The sequence below is a fragment of the Aphelocoma coerulescens genome, chromosome 10 (genome assembly GCF_041296385.1).
Source record: "Aphelocoma coerulescens isolate FSJ_1873_10779 chromosome 10, UR_Acoe_1.0, whole genome shotgun sequence".
Lineage (NCBI taxonomy): Eukaryota > Metazoa > Chordata > Aves > Passeriformes > Corvidae > Aphelocoma > Aphelocoma coerulescens.
In genome coordinates, this window is record NC_091024.1 from 20,274,658 (window position 1) to 20,293,554 (window position 18,897).

At 46.7% G+C, this 18,897-nt stretch overlaps 1 protein-coding gene across 2 annotated transcripts in view; it reads right to left on the reverse strand.

The window, feature by feature from the left end:
- BBS4 (Bardet-Biedl syndrome 4) overlaps positions 1 to 18,897 on the reverse strand; it is a 34,834-nt gene that overhangs the window by 6,434 nt on the left and 9,503 nt on the right. The window contains exons 3-12 of one of the 2 annotated variants that reach the window (XM_069025241.1): positions 12,689 to 12,768; positions 9,967 to 10,030; positions 9,132 to 9,243; positions 8,510 to 8,582; positions 6,968 to 7,021; positions 5,468 to 5,595; positions 3,948 to 4,002; positions 2,413 to 2,481; positions 908 to 1,060; positions 628 to 799 (exon numbers count right to left, since the gene is read on the reverse strand). In XM_069025241.1, coding sequence (XP_068881342.1) covers positions 628 to 799; positions 908 to 1,060; positions 2,413 to 2,481; positions 3,948 to 4,002; positions 5,468 to 5,595; positions 6,968 to 7,021; positions 8,510 to 8,582; positions 9,132 to 9,243; positions 9,967 to 10,030; positions 12,689 to 12,768 — 960 coding nt within the window. The remainder of the gene's footprint in view (positions 1 to 627; positions 800 to 907; positions 1,061 to 2,412; positions 2,482 to 3,947; positions 4,003 to 5,467; positions 5,596 to 6,967; positions 7,022 to 8,509; positions 8,583 to 9,131; positions 9,244 to 9,966; positions 10,031 to 12,688; positions 12,769 to 18,897) is intronic. The other variant, XM_069025242.1, reaches the window with a different exon arrangement.

Consider the following 18,897-nt stretch of genomic DNA (forward strand, 5'->3'; position numbering starts at 1 on the left):
AAAACGTACACACAGGAGGAGAAGTTTCACAAGCAGCTCATTTTTAGGACAATTCTGAATGCCATAAAACAGGTGCCAGCAGGGTTGTCTGGAGCACTGCTAGGATTAACCCCACTGAAAGGAATGGTCCGGGCTGGAGTGACCTTAAAGCCCATCCAGTCCCAACCCTGCCATGGGCAGGGACACCCTCCACTAGCCCAGGTTGTTTCAAGCCCTGCCCAGCCTGGCCTTGGCCTCTTCCAGGGATCCAGGGGCAGCCACAGCTGCTCTGGGCACCCTGTGCCAGGGCCTTGCCACCCTCACAGGGAAAGATTCCTCCCCAATATCCCATGTAACCCTACGATGTCACTTCTGACATGTTTATCTAATTTCACCCCAAAAACATCCAGTGCTGGAAACCCACACCCACTCCTTAGGCAACCCAACCCCAGTCTCACATGTGTCAAGTCCTGTCCCACATTTAATCTGTATCTGACTGCAAGTTTCCCTTCTATTCCCCCAGAGAGAAGAGACTGGGCAACAGCTCCTCAGTAATGCCGTGCTTCCTTTAATTCATCACACAGCTCCTGCCTGTGTTGTGGCATTCCCAGGTGGGATGCACAGGCAGCTGCACAGAGCATCCCCCACCTGCCAGGAGCATGTAGAGCTCTGCCATCTTGGGCTGGAAGTTGATGGCAGCGCTGAGGAAGTGGAAGGCTGAGGCGTACTGCTGCATCGTCAGGTGCACCAAGCCCAGGTTGTACAGGATCTTCCAGTCAAAGGGAGCCAGGTAGTTTGCCCTCTTCAGGCAGCTGATCGCCTTGAAAAAAGAGGGATAAATGTGCTAGAACAGCCTCCTCAGGACAGGAATCTTGTGCTTGCATGGAATTTGGTGGAGATGGGAGAAAAATGGAAACTGGGTTCTTACTGCCACATATTTCTTCTTCCCAAAGAAGCACATGCCAATGTTGTTCCAGAGAGGGGGGCTCTCAGGAACACTGCTGGCCACCACCTTGTACTTGGAGAGGGCGACATCGAAATCCCCGTGGGCCTGCATCATGCTGCCAGCAGCCAGGGTGGCCTGGGGACGAGACAACAGCGAGCCACTCACAGCCCCGTTTGCTCAGACACAGCAAGAACACCAGAGGACAAAATGATTAAACTGAAACCATCTCAGGAACAACCCTTTCACTTCTAAGGGCTGCCAAGACCAACAGTGGGAGCAGATGGGGACTCTGGAATCTCCCACCACAGAGCAGAACACAGGGTGAAGAACAAACCTGAGTCTGCTTCTTCCTGCACTGTTTTGATCATAACTGTCTCAGAAATGAGTTTGCCCAGAGCAGCTGTGGCTGCCCCTGGATCCCTGGAAGTGCCCAAGGCCATGCTGATGGGGCTTGGAGCAACCTGGGCTAGTGGAAGGTGTCCCTGCCCACGGCAGGGGGTGGAACAGGATGGGCTTTAAGGTCCCTTTCAACTCAAACCATTCTGTGAGTCTGTGATTCCATAAATATTGCAACATGACATTGCAAATGTTTAGGGTATTTTTTGGGGTGACAGAAGTACTTCTTAGAGTCTGAGGCTCTGAAAAGATCTATGCACTAATAGATTCTTTTTACAACCAAGCACAGATAGAAATAGTTCTGGTGCAAGTTAAGTGGGGAGTAAAATGTACTCAAGCAAGACATATGCAGCAAAGCTCTCCTAGTTCACACTGACTGGCTGATACTGCAAATTAATGGGAATATGCATGGGGGAAAAATGGAAGTGAGTACAACACACTATATTTAAACCACACTAGTTAAGTCCTTTATAAGATTTCACAGTGACAAGTAAAATCCGTAAGTGTAAAGGTGTTTTCACAACAACTCATGTTTGTCAACCACACATTTCAATGCTCTGCATCGTTAACAGGGAAAAAAAGGAGAGAAATGAAGTAACAGCCCTAAAAAGGGAAGCAGTTCCACAACGAGGAATGAAACCTAGATACCAAGCTCAGCCTTCCAGGCCAGAGCCAAGGAAATACACACAGCAGCTGGAGGCACAGGGTATCAGCAGATGGGAGAATAATAAAATGCAGTATCACTTGGATCACAAGGGACCTGGCACCACTCTTCTGGGATTTTTAAAATCCAGAAGACCTTCCTTCCAAAGTAAATTCCACCTGGCTTTGGTGCAACTTCAGATTAAAAACCAAAGGGATCAATTTAACACCCCACATTCTGCCTCCTCCCCTTTTCCCTACCTCCACACACACCCAACTCCCTACCCAGGGAAACATCCCAGGAATGTATTTCACCAAAAGCTTTCTGGGCAGGATCCTTTCCAGCCTCTCCAGGCCCTAGATGCAGATGGCAGAGCTCTGACAGTGGGATTAGCTTTAGGAGGTGTCCCCTCATGGTTCACTTGGTTCATTTCCACTCCTCACCGTACCTTGTAGTTGCCTGGGTCATAGGTAAGTGCGTTTCCAAGGTGTTCAAAAGCCTTCTGGTAATCCCCAGTCTGGCAAAAGAAGTACATAAGCATCAGAAATTCAGAGTAAGGGGAGTTAAGAAGGAGAATACAGGTTTTGTGGGCACCAGAATTTCTGGTTCAGTTATACAGTGAGAAGAGCGAGTTTTATGGTGCTCCCACCACACACACATGCTCCTGTTTGACAATCCACAGAACAGACTCTAAGAATTTATTTGACTTGGCTGGATTCACTGTTCTGACCCAACCAAAGGTTTCCAGAGAGTTTGTATTCTGACTTTTTCACACACAAATGAGCTCTGGGTTCACAGGTCTCCGCTCCTTTATCCCAGAAAAGAAGCTACACACTGCTACTCTGCACATCCCCAATTCCCTCACCACAAATTCCTCACTCCCCAGGGCTCTCCTGTTCAGGTGACAAACCCTTCCCTTGTCTTCTCATGGACTGCAGGTGTTAGTGGGCATCACTGTGGCCATATATGAGCATGTGAAAGCTTGGAATTGCTTAAATCCTATGGATCAGAACCAGAGGAGCTCCAAATCCCTTCCAAACCAAGCCATCCTGTGATTCTGTGGTTTCACCTGAATTCACCTAAAGCTCATCTCATTCCACCCCTGCCATGGACAGGGGCACCTTCCACTGTCCCAGGCTGCTCCAAGCCCTGTCCAGCCTGGCCTTGGGCACTGCCAGAGATCCAGGGGCAGCCACAGCTGCTCTGGGCACCCTGTGCCAGGGCCTGCCCACCCTCACAGGGAACAATTCCTTCCCAATCTCCCATCCATCCCTGCCCTCTGGCAGTGGGAAGCCATTCCCTGTGTCCTGTCCCTCCATGCCTTGTCCCCAGTCCCTCTCCAGCTCTCCTGGAGCCCCTTTAGGCCCTGCAAGGGGCTCTGAGCTCTCCCTGGAGCCTTCCCTTCTCCAGGTGAGCACCCCCAGCTCTTCCAGCCTGGCTCCAGAGCAGAGGGGCTCCAGCCCTGGGAGCAGCTCCAGGGCCTCCTCCTCCTTTCAGGCACTACTGCCTATTCTTCTTTGCTTGTTCCCTCTTTGGGAAGATTACTTCTGGAATAATCCAGCCCTTCCCATCCATTTCACAGACACAAGGATAAGCACACCTTTGTTATTTAAATTGATTCTGATTTTCCTTTATGGTGCATTAAGGCTCACAATTTCATGGCTGCTTTTTCAGGATAACTTGCAAGACTCCTGCTGCAGAAACAAGGTAATGCCTAGTCATGTTTTGTTATACTTGGAGGATTTATAACAGAGTTAGGGTGGTTGCCAGACAGAATTCCTGCTCTGGCTCTGGTCCAGGGAATCAGCTTGCTTTTAGCAGCAAAGAGAAGATACAGAAAAGCAAGTTCTGCCCTGTTAAATTCAGTCCATAGAGAAGCATGTGCAAGTCATGGGAAGGTGGGCAGAAATTAACTCTGTAAAAAACCCAACACGGTTCTGTTGAAAATAATTACGTTTTTGTAACAGTAACAGCATTTAGTACCTGCAGGTACAGTAGGCCCAGGGATGTGAGGAGGTCTGTGTTTTCTGGAGAGAACCTGGAACACAAAAGCCAAAGGGCTGGGTTTGCTTTTCAGCCCTTCCAGAACAGGGTAAACATAGACATGGAATTCTGATGCTACATTACTGTGGTATCACTTCAGGAAATTAAACTGTTATTATTAAAAACAAATATTAGAACAACTGCCATCACAGGGACTTCCTTTGAATAACATCACACCTCAGCTTCCCAAATATCTTCTGGGTATCAGTGGGAAGGCAGCAAGGCTCTGTGAAATAGATCTGGACACATAATAAGATAATGTGGTTTTGTTAAGCTTCAAAGTGAGTCTGAATCAGTGACCTGGAAATACAAAATGGGATTTTCCATCATCTCTCATAAACCACCCTGTAAATCCATCCCTCCTAAGCCTCTTGGGCCACATAGGACAGGCAATCCTCAGCATTCCTGATGGATCCTACACACTCCTCATCAGAATTTTAATTCACCTTATAAAAAGATCCCAAATAAATAGGATGGAAACCACAACAAAAAAGGACAAAGCAGAGAGAGACACTATTTGTGGTCTCACTCACCTCAACAGGAGTCAGCTTTTAATTCCTTGCTACCAAGACTTAAAAAAATGTGATCTGCACACTTACACTGGCACCTCTACACCTCAACCAGAACAAAACCACCTGTGCCTGGTGGAACATAAACATGGAATAACAGGCTATCCTGGAGCTGGAAACAGCAAGAAAAATGTAATAGGCAGATGAGAACAAAAAAAAACCCCAGGAATAAACAGGAATGAAGAAGAAAGGAGGGCAGGGGAGCACCAGGATAAGAATATAAACCTGGTAAGATGCTTAGCAAGGATTATTTATGTAATAGACATTCTAGATTAGTCCAAATGTCTGCTGTCAGGCAGCAGCCGAGGGCAGACATGTGAGCAGACACTACATGGGTACTCCAGTGGCTCCCAACACACTCCTGATTTTCTTTCCAGTGCTGGCCTCCATGGCAAAGCTACATTTGACAGCACTGGTAATGCTTGGGAATGCCCTAAAACAAGGACAGGTGGGCACTGAGGAGCACTGAAAGGGTGGGAGAAATTCCCTGTGCACCAGCACATCTCCCTCAGCCACAAACTGCTCTGAGGGAAAGCAGCAAGTGACAGCCAGCCAGTGACTGTGGAGGGACAGTCAGGGTTACATCGTTCTGGGAGATAAACCTTTGGGATGGATGAAGTCAGTTTTGGATCACTTTGCTCCCAGGCATCTCCATCCATTTGTTATTCCACTTTTTTTTCTGGCAGCCCTTCCAACAGCTCCCTTCTTCCCTGCCACACTGTCAGCAGGAGCAGAGACAGCTCAAGTGCTTGGAAGCACCAGCTTTGCTCAGAGCCTCCGTAATTACCATTAGCTTTTTAATCATGGCCTCAATTCAGATCTGGGACAGCAATCAATTTTCTCCTGGCATAGGATGGGAATGGGCAGATGGAAAAAAGGGATATTTCTTACTCTACAGCTTTCTTATATATTTCAATGGCTTTATCCATCTCCCCCTCCAAGAGGTGAATTTTGCCCAGCATCATGTAGGTCAGATCGTGTCTGTTGAGCTCCAGGGCATTGTTGAGTTGGTCTCGTGCCTAAAAACACAACCACAGAGAGTAAAAAAACAATAAATGATTACAGAGCCCTCAGCAAAGCAACAGCCCACGAGTAATCCCCAACAGCCAGGGAAGGAGGACAGCCAACAAACACCCCCTGAGCCTGGGGAACACAACCCCCAGCCCAGCTAATCCTTGGAACAAGCTCTGCACTGGCAGCCACCTGCTTTTAGGGGCAGCAAAAGGCAACACCTTCAAGGCAAGCAAGAGGCATTGGCCTCCCAAGGAGGAGATGAGCACAGGCCTGTTCCTGGATTTGAGTTTGTTTGGCTTGAGGGATGCTCTGGATTTGTTGGGTGAACTGATACTTTTTCTTCCTTCAAATGCTTATTCCAGCAGTGAGCAAGTGAAAATCTGAGTGGAGATGTGAGCAGGTCCCAGCTGGGAAGGTGTTAGTGCAGCCAACAAACCCCAAGTGTGAACCCACACTCCAGAGGTTGTTTTTTTACAGGGATGCCTCAAACAGGGAGCACAGCTGGGGTTTGCTGCAAGGGCCATAGCACCCCACCAGCAAGAGCAGCAGGGAGGAGCTGGGCCAAATTGGGAACAAAAAGGGTCTAAATGCTGGTTTTTCCCTTACAAAGTAGCTGGATCAGAGACAGCTCAGTGCTCACCAGCAGCACGCAGGGGATGGTTAAGTAAGGAACTGGGAACGGCGTGCTCAGACCTGGGAATAAAACTGCATTTGAACCTCCAGAACTCCTCTACTAACTCCAGATTTAGTTCAAAAGGAGCTTCAGACGCAGGAGCAAAACCTTCCCATGGAGGAAAAAAAGACCTGCTGCACCTCTAGCAAACAATCCTCTAACTCCTTCCCTCTGAATCCTGACAGCCCCAAGGAGCTGAGGCTTCCTTCAGGAACTCTCTGCATGGAGTGCAGGAGTTTGTGCTGGGGAAATGGTTTGGGGTTTTACCACCATCCTTCTCTTGCTTCAAGAGGATGGACCTGGATTGCTGCTCCTACCAAGCCAGCAGTGTGCCTGGGTCTGACTTTAAACAGCTCAGAGACAGAAGCAGCTCTTGTTGGAGCACAGCCCATTTTCTGTCTAGTTTGACGTTTCTCAAGCATTCCCTTTAAAACCAGCAATGTTCTCTGAAAAATCTTAAATTTCAGAAAAAGCCTCTGGCCCTGCCACAAGCTGATCTCCCTTTATCCAACCTCACTGACTTGCAGCTGACTCAAAGTAATTCAGCACACAAATGGAAACAGAGACAGCTCACAAACCTTTGCTCCCAGAAACAAACACTGAAGCAAAAAACTTCCTTGATACCTCTTGCTGCAAATGATCCATTTCAAGCTACCAAAGACAGTGACATTTCTGGGATGCTTCCTGCTTCCCACTGGCATTACCTTGTTGAAGTGTTTCAGGTACATGTAGCACACACCCAGGTTGTGGCTGATCTCCTACATGGGAAAAAAAAAACCAAACCAAAAAACCAAATCAGCACAAGGTATGAAATATAAAATCTGACAACACTGACCCAGAGCAGGAGAGCCCTGTGCCTGCCCACACCCTTCTTGCTTTGTAGAGCAAGTAAACCTATAAATCCCAGTTACTTCAGGCACCTACAGAGCTTAAGTGGAGTTGTACACAAAACATTACAGGCCACTGAGACAAAAACCACAGAAATGACAAATCTCTTTTAAGAGAGATCAGACATTTCTCTTCAGAGAACAAGGAGCACAGACTGGTTTCTTCACCATGGTGTCACTCTCTAAAACCAGGGAAGCTGCCCTCATGGGTGACTCAGTCTGGCTGTACATCAGTAGGATATGCACAGTGTCCAACCCAGCTGGACAAAACTGGAAGATGTGCCTCATTTTCCAAAACACAACTTGAGCACTGAAGTATCTGATATCCCTCTGGCATCCTACACAGTTTCGTACAGGGAGGAAGATCCCTTAGGGATCCTCAACACACTGGTGACACTGTAGGGATCGTCTGTGCCCCTAATTCCTCACCCAGTTTAACACACAAGGCACCTTCCCCACCCCAGCACATCCCTGAAAAGCAAGGTCCTCCCATTCCTGATTTTATTCTGGTGAGCATTTCACTGATTCACCATCTTAGACAGCCTTGACCTTTCACAGGAAACTCTCTTATTTCCCCATTAACCTGTTTTCCTCCACGCAGCCTCTGCAGCTGTGCAGAACTGAATCAGAGACTCCAGGCTGCTGTGGATTGCAGAATGAGGGAAGAGCACAGCCTGGCTGTGCTTCCAGTGCTGAGCCAGGAACTGGGAATAACTAATCAAAATACCCACTGGCACCTGCCTGCCGGGCTGTAAACAGGGTTACAGGCATGCCAAGCACTGGGAATGCAGGTGGGGAAAAGACTCATGATACAAAAGGTTTCTGAGTTGTCTGGCACAGGGTAAGTCGAATTAACACCAAAGTTATCCTTGTATCCTGAATTTTAGATGTACTGAGAAACAAAGGAATGAGCTCACATATTGCAAACCTACTTTAGAAACACTTCTGCAGGCAAAACAGGCAGCTGCAGAAGGCTGCAAGGCATGGCCTCTCCCTCACCCACTGTCCCACCTTTCCCTTTGCAACGCTTTTGTCCTTTTATACACAAGAGTTAATTTAATCACTGTTCCTGTATATGGTGTTTTGCATTATGAAAGCTTTCCCAATTACTCAAGCAAGTTTTAATAACCGAGGTTTCCAAATTCTCCCCATACTTCCCTTAAAGTACAGATGTGGTTATGTTAAAATGATCCTTTGCAAAGCTCAAACACGTTGCTCAATTCTCCGTGCCCCAAGCCAACGCGTGGGATTTGGCTCCTGTGATCCAAACCGGGCTCAGACCACAGGCAGTGTGAGCTCACCTTGGCTTGGGACAAGTTTGCAGCTATCACAAGGACCTGCAACTCCCTGAACACTCACCCAGTCCTTCTCATCGAGTTTTGCTGCTTCATTGTACACTTCGATGGCTGCCTTGTGCTTCCCCAGGAGAAACCTGCAGAAGGATTGCAATGCTTATGTTTTTCCTGTGTTCAGACCCTGCTGTGCAGCCACTATCACCTTTGCCAGTGAGAAATGATCCTATCTGCTGCTTCTCCAGACATCTGCAGGAGAAGTTTACAACCTCAGCACTGCTCCCTCTCAGGACCAAGGTCATCCATCCTGGCACTAGTGGGGATGTAAGGAATGAATGCCCAGGCTCTGCAGCCTGCTTTTGTCTCCAAGGAAAGAGACAGGTGCCCTAACACGACATCCAGAGACAGAAAAGGGTCTGTAGGGCAAGTCTGCCCAGCTCAGGTCAGCACCTGTAGCTCTGGACCTTGAAATCAGTATCACCTTTCTGCTTGAAGCCCAAAGGAAAACACAACAGCAGCCAGGCAGATAACAGAGATTCTGCTTAAAGAACAACCCACGCTTCTGGAAGCCAAGCCAAGTGTTGATAAGGAGGAAACATGTCTGGAATCAAGCAGCCTAAGAGAAAAACAAAGCATGGAAGGTCCTGGGTGGCACATCCAAGAGAAACAACAAATAAAACACCACTCACAGGGATCGTGCCACCTGCTTGAGGTTGTCAGCGCTTCGAGGGTTCAGAATGGAACATGTCTGGAAAAGTTCAAGAGATTCTTGAATTTTCCCCTCCAAGCGAAATATCAAAGCTGTAAGACAACATACAGCAGGCAAATGAATCCATTCTCAGCAGGAAAAACGTGCCTCTGAGAGCAGGGAAAGAAGGGGGAGTACAGATACATCACACCAACACTCCTCTGGCGCTTCCTCCTCCTGCAGCACCCGCAGTTTGTGTCTGCAGGCAGGACTCTGTGTGCCTGCAGAAATTTGGGGGTCAGAACAAAACCTTTAAGCGTTAAACCTTGGGCAGTTCCTTGTACAGATGCAGTCTGGATTTCTCCCCTTCCCAGCCTCTCCAGGCTGCAGTATGTCCCTGCCAGCAAATCTCCACTGTCTGCCACCATGGCACTTGGAACTGGAATGCCACATTTGGGGGGACATTTTTTAGGGGCCAGAGGGCAGGGCAGGAAGAGGAATACCATCCTTGGAGCAAGGAGTGAGACAACAACCACCTGGGGTGGGTAACGAACCAAAAACATGCATCTGTAACACAATCAAACACACACCAACACACTGAAGGCCAGGAGCCCGTAATCCAAGGAGGAACTGGGGACAAATACAGAGAAAACAGGACATTTAATGTGTCCATTTCATGTGGAAATCCCAAACTTCAAAACTAAATGGGGCGAGCAGGGGAAAAAGAATGTATTTTTTACATAATTGTATGTTTCCCTCATCTATCCCCTGTATTGCTCTCTGTATCTCAAATCAGGGGTGACCTGCTTTAGCAAAAAGAAGATTTTCGGACATACCTTGAACGTAGACAGCATATTCACAGAGCCCTTGGGACTCCTGGAGCTGCTCTTTGATGACAGCCTGGAAGGACAAAATTGTAAACTCACATCCTTTTAACACAACTGATTCCAGAGATTTGGTTCCACTCACAAAAACCACAACCCCACCTGTAACAAGGGCACTGGACCATGACCGGGACAACCCCACAGTGCACAGGACAGGGCTCTGTGCCAGGAACACTGCGGCCCTTTAGTATTCCTCTGTTCATTCCTATTCCCCAAGATAATTAGATACTACCTGGGGAAAATGCCACGAGGCATCTCTGAAAGCATCCTCTGCTGATAAGGGTATCTACTCCAGGCCCTTTGTGAAGAAATAAATTGAACTGGAGCAACTGCAGCTGAGTCAATGAAAGCCAAAAGAACAAACGAGGAGTGCACGGGAAAAACCTGATGAAAATGCAAATTCTTGCTGGCTGCATCCATGCAGCTCCCAGTTTGGGGTGGGGTGGGGTGGGTGCAGCTCAGATATATTCCATAGCCACAGCTGGTCCCACCTTTGGGAGGATGAACACCCCGAGTAAGAACCAAAAAACATAATTTGTGCTCTGAGACTCCTCTTTTGTGCAGAAGTGGAAGAGATACAGGGGCAAGAACAATTCCTGGGTGAGCAGTGACCCGGTGTTCATCTGGCATTCCAGATGTGTATGGTCAGTACCAGCATCCCCTCCCTCCGAGAGGAACAGAAGTGAAGGACCTGAAAACTGAACCTCAAATACAGCACGTGGGAGGAAAACTATTCTTGAGAAAGTGATTCTTGAGAAGGTATTAACTGAGAAGTTGTCATTGAGAAGAAGGAAAATTCTTATTGACACTCCTCACTCATAAAGAGAGGAAGGAAAAGGGAGAACAGGACTTCTGCTGCTCTTCCCTCACCTGTACCTGCTAATTTATATAGATAACTCGTTACAAAGTGCACTATTATAAACCATTCAACTCAGAAATAACCAACATCTCCTCAGTTCGGATAGTCTGGATTGTTCCATCTACATAAGCCCAGATTCTCAGAGCAAGAGAGGGCAATAGAGAGCTATCTTTTAGAGAAATCTGATTCATTCTATAAACCCTAAGAAATCCCAAAGCAAAAGGCCCACAGCTGAGGAATATGATCTGTAATCTCAGATTTCCCCCCCCCCCCCAAGTTTATTTAAGGTGCTGACGACAGAATTTAGACATAACTGGCAGGAGACCAGCCAGTCTCTCTGTCATCCCTGGGGATGCTGCAGCTGCAGACTTGTGGGGATGTCTGCCTGGCACCTTGCTGGAGTGGCATTGAAAGGGTCAAAATCACTTTAATGCCTTCACTTTGGGGAGCTGATGCCAGTAAATAAATAGTTTTTTAATGGGCTTTTAGTTCATTGAAAACTATGGGAGATTTTAAAACCGTTAGAGAGGGAGCATTTCAAAGCACTGAGTGGGAAAAACCAAAATGAACTAACACCACAGGTCACTGGTTTCTTAGTGAGACTAAACTAATGGATTTTAACAATGCCCAAACTGTCCTGGAATCTTTGATTTTTACTGCAGAAACACTGCTTTGTGAGCTCTGAGGAAAAGCAAAGCTGGCCTGCCAAGCAGAGGAGTATTTATTAGCTGTCTTCTCTCGATTTTTCCCCGCTATTTCCTTGCTTCCATGACTGATGAAGACATGGAGACGTCAGTGTTGCCCTTATATCATCTTGTTATTTTCTCTGGTTTCCTAAGCTGCACATATTTTTCTTTTCTGTACTCTGTGATTCCACATCCCACCACAGAAATAATCGACACACGGATGTACACCAAAGAACTCCAGTCAGACAACAAAAAAGGGAAACATTTCTGTTTTGAGGGCTAGTCCCACTTGTGTTTCTATCTGTGCAAACCAACACCTGAGAGGAAATCACTGCACTGATGATACAAGGCCCTGGCTCTGCTAATTAGGAGCTAAATGAATTTCCTCCAGCCTGCTCGTTTCCTAAGCACCCCCAGGACCTCTCCAGCAGAGGCAAGTCCTGACCAACCTGATGTTTCAGAAGCCAAAAAGTCTTTTCAGATCTTTGTTGCACATTCCAGAATATAGAAAGGCAACTCTCATTCCCCGCTCCTGCCCCTGGGTGCACCCTCTTCTTGTGTTCATTTTATCAGGAAAACACACTGTTAAATAATTATTTGCCATTTCCTTAGTCCACTTACCATTATAATCCCAAACAAACAACCAGTTCCAAACTACTCACCAAGCCCAAGATGAATTAAAGTGTGTCATGGATCATGTGTAAATTGAAAGAATTTTGCTCAAGAGTAACCAGGATATTTTTTATTTACACTTGGCAGTAATGCTTCCCTCAGCTGAAGTGTTTTCATAGCGTCTCTGAAGTACCCCTGAGAAACCTGCACTGTGGAACTGTGTTATTATCAGTTTGGAAAACCCCATCCATCCCTTGGAACCACAGAGGTTTGCAGTTCTTTCCACTTTTCCCCTCCCAGTGACATCCTGAGCTCACAGATTGCTCCAGAGAGCTGCACCCTCGGATCCTGAAGGTAGCCAAGGATTGGAGAACACTGAAGTAATTTTGCTTGGGTTTTCTCTTGGTCCCCTTATTCCAAAAGAAGTCAGGAAAGAGAGTGGTTTGGAAATTGTCAAGAAAACTGTTTTTTCATTACATCAGTAAAATAATTCCCAGGTTCTGGAGGCAGCTCTTACCTTACACTCCTCGTAGTCTCTGCGGACGTAGAGCAGATAAATCAACCAGTTCTTCCTCCCTAGGACTGGCAGCTCCGGTGCTGTAGATGGAAAATATTCACAGAACACAGGGGATCAGACTGAGCAGCAGAGAACCTGGGAGAGATATTCCCAACCACCCCAACTGCCAGCACAAGGCAAGTAATTCAAGAACTGAAATTGCAATTAATTATTTGACTTGAAGGCTGGAGTGTGGACTTCTAACCAGGGTCTGGTTTTATTCTACTTCTCAAACTGGTGGATAAAACACCGTGCTCAGGATAGACACTAAATAAAAGCTCTAAGCAGAAACCTTCCACCTGGTCTACTGGAAGGTGTCCCTGCCCACAGCAGGGGGGTTGGAACAAGATGGGTTTTAAGGTCCCTTCCAACTCAAACCAGTCTGGGATTCTAAAGGACTTGAGGCATCGGCTCCTTCTGGAGCAGCTCCTGGAGTAAACAGCTCCACACACACATTTTAATTCAACACCAACACTGGCTGGAGGAATTGGATTTTTTCAAATGCGCAAGAAGCAGCTTGGAGGAAATGAGTTGGATTCACATCTTGAAAGCAGGGCAGAAGAATCAAAGGTCTTTAAGATAAATTTCTGGGAGTGAATGAACAGGAAACGGGCGATACACACAAAAGGAGATTGGGGAGAAGAGGTCTGAAGGTGTGAAAAATTCAAAGAGGTCAGACGTAGTTCTTTGAAACTGTGAAGGGACTATGAAACATCACAGGTCTGAGAGACTGCGAAGCTACTGCAGAAAAACACTTGATGCAGTGGAGGAGGAGGAGGAAGCCTTGTGCTCCAGCATTTCAGTGGTGCGGAGCTCGCAGCAGTAATTATGGCAAATCACGGATGGATGTTGCTTAGCGATATCCACGTCGGGTTTACAAGTTGAACACGCTGCTGTGCATTTCATTAAGGCTGGGAATGTATTGCCTGGGACTGGAGTCTCCATTCCGAGGGGTAACCATAGCAACTGGCCCAAAAGCTCCGTGTTTGCAAGTCAATATTGTGACACGAGTGCAGAGGCAAAGCCAGGCGAGGGCTGGGGCAGAGCTGGGGGGACGCGGCGCAGGGACACCTTCTCCAGCCCTTCGGGGCACGGACACTCGGGCTCCGGAGCTGACACTGGGCAGTCCGTGCTCCCCTCCGCCATCAGAGGTGAGGAAGAAGAAACCCTGCAGGGGGAAGGGCTGGATCACGTCGGGAGGCAGGTGCCAAGAGTAATTATCATTTGGAATGGCTGAGCTTTAATCACTTCTGGAGCACACCAGGCTCCCCCCCACAACCCACATCAAGTCCAGTTTCACTGAGAGCTCCTAAAACCAACATCCTTCAGCTGTTGAATTTGGAAAACATTTCACAAAGCTGTTCTCATTTTCTTGGTTTTTCTTTCTTAAATTCCAGAATATCCATCTAGATTTATATTAGAGCTGAGAATTAAGTGTGCGCACTAGCAGTTTAAGGTCAAATACCTTCTAAAGAAGGTTCAACTACCCTAAAACAAATAGAAAGCTTGCAGTCCAAACAAAAAAGTAATCCAAACAAACAAAAGAGTAATCCAAACAAAGAAGGAATCCAAACAAAAGAGTAATGCAAACAGGCTAAGCTTACAGAAATGCACAGATCAGGGATCCAGATGTTCCCAAATTCTGCTCTGCTGTGGAGTACCTGGATCTTTGTAAGTAAGGCATTTTAATAAGCGTGTTCCCAGATCAGATTAATTGATTTCTGATGGCTTTACGTTTTCCATTTGTCCTTCTTAGAGTGAGAGGATGAAGGGAAGAGTCAAGAGGCTGCCTAAATAGCCACAAATGGATTGAAACCCCACTATTTCACATCTGAAGCCCATTCAGGGGCTACCTAATTCAGTGACACTCTGTAACTACTCCCCTGTGTAAGTTATTGCGGGTACCAGGGCGTGACAGAAACACAGCACTTGGGGGTGCTGGCAATGCACTGCCCCTGGATCCCTGGCAGTGTCCAAGGCCAGGCTGGACGGGGCTTGGAGCACCCTGGTCCAGTGGGAGGTGTCCCTGCCCATGGCAGGGGGTGGGATGAGATGGGCTTTAAGGTCCCTTCGAACCCAAAGCAGTCTGGGATTCTATAAAAGCAGCTGGATTTGTGTGCCCTTCCTGCCTGGCATCTCCTGGTGCCACTGACTGATGTAAAACACCAAACCTGACACACCTGGGCACTTCTCACCTTCTTTTGTAAGTATGGATTTAAGGACAGACACTGCAAACTCTGTGTACCCATCAACATTCCACTGACAGTCTCAAATTAGAAAATCCTGCAGCTGTCTGAAATAGGGAATAATCCAAAGCTCTCCAGACACACCCCACCAGGTCTCCAACCATCTGTTCATGCCTTACTGGGAGGTTAAAAAGAAAAAGTACCATTTAAGGTTAAAATATACACCAATGTTGTGGGCTAAGATAAGAGGCCAGTAAACCAGAGAGGGGATGGAGGATTGGTTGTTTAATTCCTGAAGGAAAGAGCTTTTTCACACTTCAGAGACAAGAAGGATGTTATACTCCACTCCCACGCCATGGAAACGCCTACTGGGAACAGGGATGGGAAGGAAGAAATGCTGAACATCAGAATGAGGGCTGAGCAGAGCATCAGGCTGCAAAGGGAAAGGGGAAAACCCATGGAGTTGCCTAAAAGTGCTGGGATGGAGAGAAACAGAGCAATCAAAAGCCACCGTGAGCCCCAGGAGTGAGCACTGCTCACATCTGCAGAGATAAAGCAGCTCTGCTTCCCCCAGTGATACACGGAGCTAAGGATAACTGTGTGGGATTGGGAAAACATGGAGAGATTTATGCTCCTAAATCTCATTTGAAAATAGCAACAAGGCTGACTGAGGAGACACGACTCGCTTTTTTTCTTCTTTCTCCCTAAGACAAGCAAATTGAAAGCAGGCAAACAAGTCTGATGTTTTCCAAAATCTCTGTCTAAATTCATGATTATATTTGACACAGGAACATATCTGATCCTCCCCAAAGGATTATTACCAGGCTCCATGCTCTATTCAGATGCAGAAAGAATGAATGGAAATTATTTACACACCTATCCAGAGCCACAACCATCTTAATTTGTGTTTCTGCTTTCCCACAAAGCAGTGGATACCTGCTCCTGGTGCATTTATCTCCCTCAGGTTTGCTCCCCCAGCCTGCTGATAAGGGCTGTCGCAGTGCCACGGGTCACTGCATTCTCCTGAAGAAAATGGAAATACAAATCCCTGGCTATTTGGGTTTCTAGCTCCAGAGAAAGGGAATGAAACACTTTCTTCAACATATGGACCTTCAGGAGTTTCTCCCATGTCACTGCTATATGAAGACACACTTTTCTGTGTCACCTCTAGCAATAATCCAGGCACAGGTTGGAAAAGCGTAGTTTAGATCCTTCTAGCAGTGAAGAAACAAAAAGCCATTATTTTCTGTAAATCAATCTGCCCAAGGGCCAGTCCAGGAAAACAGAGTTATCAAAAAACTTGGTATCTACAGCAAAAAGAGTTCATAACTTGTGTAATTGTCTTTTGGCCTCACTTTTGTGGGACTACAAAAGTCCTGCACCAGAGAGTCAGGCACCAAATATATGATTAAATGCCTTTGAAGTGTGTTTTGATTGAATTCAAAAGGGAATCCATCTGATTCCCTACCTCCTCGCTGGCCAGTGATTGATTGCACGAGCCACTTCCAGCAATGTGATTTTTCTTTCTGACAATGCTCCTTTAAGGAAGCCACTGGAGCGGAAACCCTGACAGAATCAGAGTAAGATCATCAGGTTTGTATCTATGCTGCTCCATCATCACTCTTCCCTTTATTCATCCTCTTACAGATTTTCTCAAAGGACTGAAAAAAATAATAATGAGTTATTCCCTTTTGTGTAAACCTCCCTAGGAAATTATGTTGTGCTTGCATCTTCATATTGGGTAATTATAGCTTAGAGATGAACTATCAAACAGTAGGGTTTAGATTTAATAAAAGGGCTTTAAATTGCTGTAAAAAGAAGAGGGGGGAAAAAAAAACCCAGAAGCTCTTAAGAGATTTCATAGGGGAAATGATTGGTAAAGCACCAGCAGTAAGAAGTGGCTCAAGAACACGTTTTAGTCATCTCAGAGGAAAAAAACAGTTCAGAGCCCAGCCCTCCTTCCAATCCAGATTATTGGAAAGGGTCCAAGCCCCAGTTCACCCCTTCCAACTCTGAACCCAACCTGCAGCAACCTGGGCAAGAGCAGCAAAAGGGCAAAAGACTCAAGAAGACACAAAGAAGAACTTGTTATTGCCCAAAATCCACAATAACCTAAAGCGCACATAAAATACAGCACAAGGAGAGGGCAGAAAAGCTTTGGAAAGGCAATTAAATAGAAGAATTTTTAATTTTTTTATTCTGCAGTAGCTTCACGAGCCACAGTCTGGATCCATCACAGTAGGTACCACATACGTGAGACAGGTTTTCCAAAAGGACTCAGCTATCCCTTTCCAAATTCTAATTCAAAATTCCATGTTGCAAAACAGCATCATCCAAGCACAGATACATTCAAAACTAACAAACACACAGGCAGTGCCTCAAGTCTCTATTTGTGACATTTTGATATTGAGGCAGCAGAAGCCCAAAAGAATTTCATAAAGTGAATCTCAAAATCACAGGATGCTTTGGGTTGGAAGGACCTTAAAGATAATCGAGTCCCAGCCCCTGCCATGGGCAGTGACCCCCTCCACTAGCCCAGGGTGCTCCAGGCCCCGTCCAACCTGGCCCTGGACACTTCCAGGGATCCAGGGGCAGCCACAGCTGCTCTGGGCACCCTGTGCCAGGGCCTCCCCATCTTCACAGCCAGGAATTTCTTCCCAATATCCCATCTAACCCTGCCCTCTGGCAGTTTAAAACCACTGCACCTTGCTCTGAAGAAATCAAAGCAAGAAGCTGGGCTGGAGCAAAGCCAGAAGGATGGAGGTTATCAGCTCCCATCATCAGGCAAGGCTTGCTTGGACACACAGCAGCACTGGATTGGATTGGACTGGATTGGATTGGACTGGATTGGATCAGATTGCAGATTCAATCCCCACTTCCAAGTAGCTCTGGTCATTGCCTTAGGGGCAGACTCCCAGTGGCATAAAGCCACTTCACCTGGCACTGCAGGAGAGCATCCCCATGAGGGGCAATGCAGGGAATCCTCTGCGGAGCGCCGCCCGCCCCATCCCGCGCTCCCAGCCCAGCCTCCTGCGGACGTGTGCTGACATTATTGCCAGGGTTACCATTATTTCCACTCCCAGAGCTTGGGGAAGGTTCAGGCATAGCTGCTGTTACAGCCCAAACGCAGCTCTGTGCTCTCATATCCATGTTAAATAAACATGGCTTGGGAGGATGAGCCCATCTGTGCCTGTCTCCTTTTTGCCTTGAGCTTCACAAGCTGCCAACGCCAGGAATTCCACTACCGTTTGTAAATCCAGTGTCAGGGAGGGAATGGGCATTTTCTGGGCAAAAATAACATTAAAATAATAGGGCACACACTCAAACAGCTTCTACAGAACAGCACAGCACTGCAGAGAACTGGATTTTCCAAAACAAGGTATGATAATGGATAGAAAGCATTTGTAAGCTCTAACATCAACCTTTTTATCAAGATTTAAAACTAACAGACTGCCTTGGTGTGAGAGGAGCATCCTACAAATTTCTAGCAGAGCCAAATTTAACAAGAAATCCTCTTCCTTCCTCAGACTCTTTTACTGAGACTGTGGCAGTATAAATACATTAGAGCTTTGAAAGAAAACTAGCACAGGAACATTGCTCTTCCTACGCCCAGATCCATCCTTGGAGTTTGAAAATGGAGCCGTTAATGTATTCAAAACTCAGTAATAATGAAAAATAACCCCAAAACCCAGCACTCAGAAGAGCCTCTACGAGCTGTATTTCACTCACCATGTGTGAGTGAATATATGTGAGAATAGAGGTGTTTGTGTGCACAAATCCCTCTAAAATGGATATAAACAACAACAAAAAAGGAGCAGCTTTCTGTTGCAGCCATTCTCTGTTTAATCCCTTTTCCCTCTGTTTTCCCGTTTGCAAATTGTAGCTGGAACACCTTTAAATCAAGCCCTAAAGCCGTGTGGTTGCTCGTTATTTACAGTCAGCTGGGGTTAATAAAACTCATCACACAGAGCCCGGCGCTGGCGA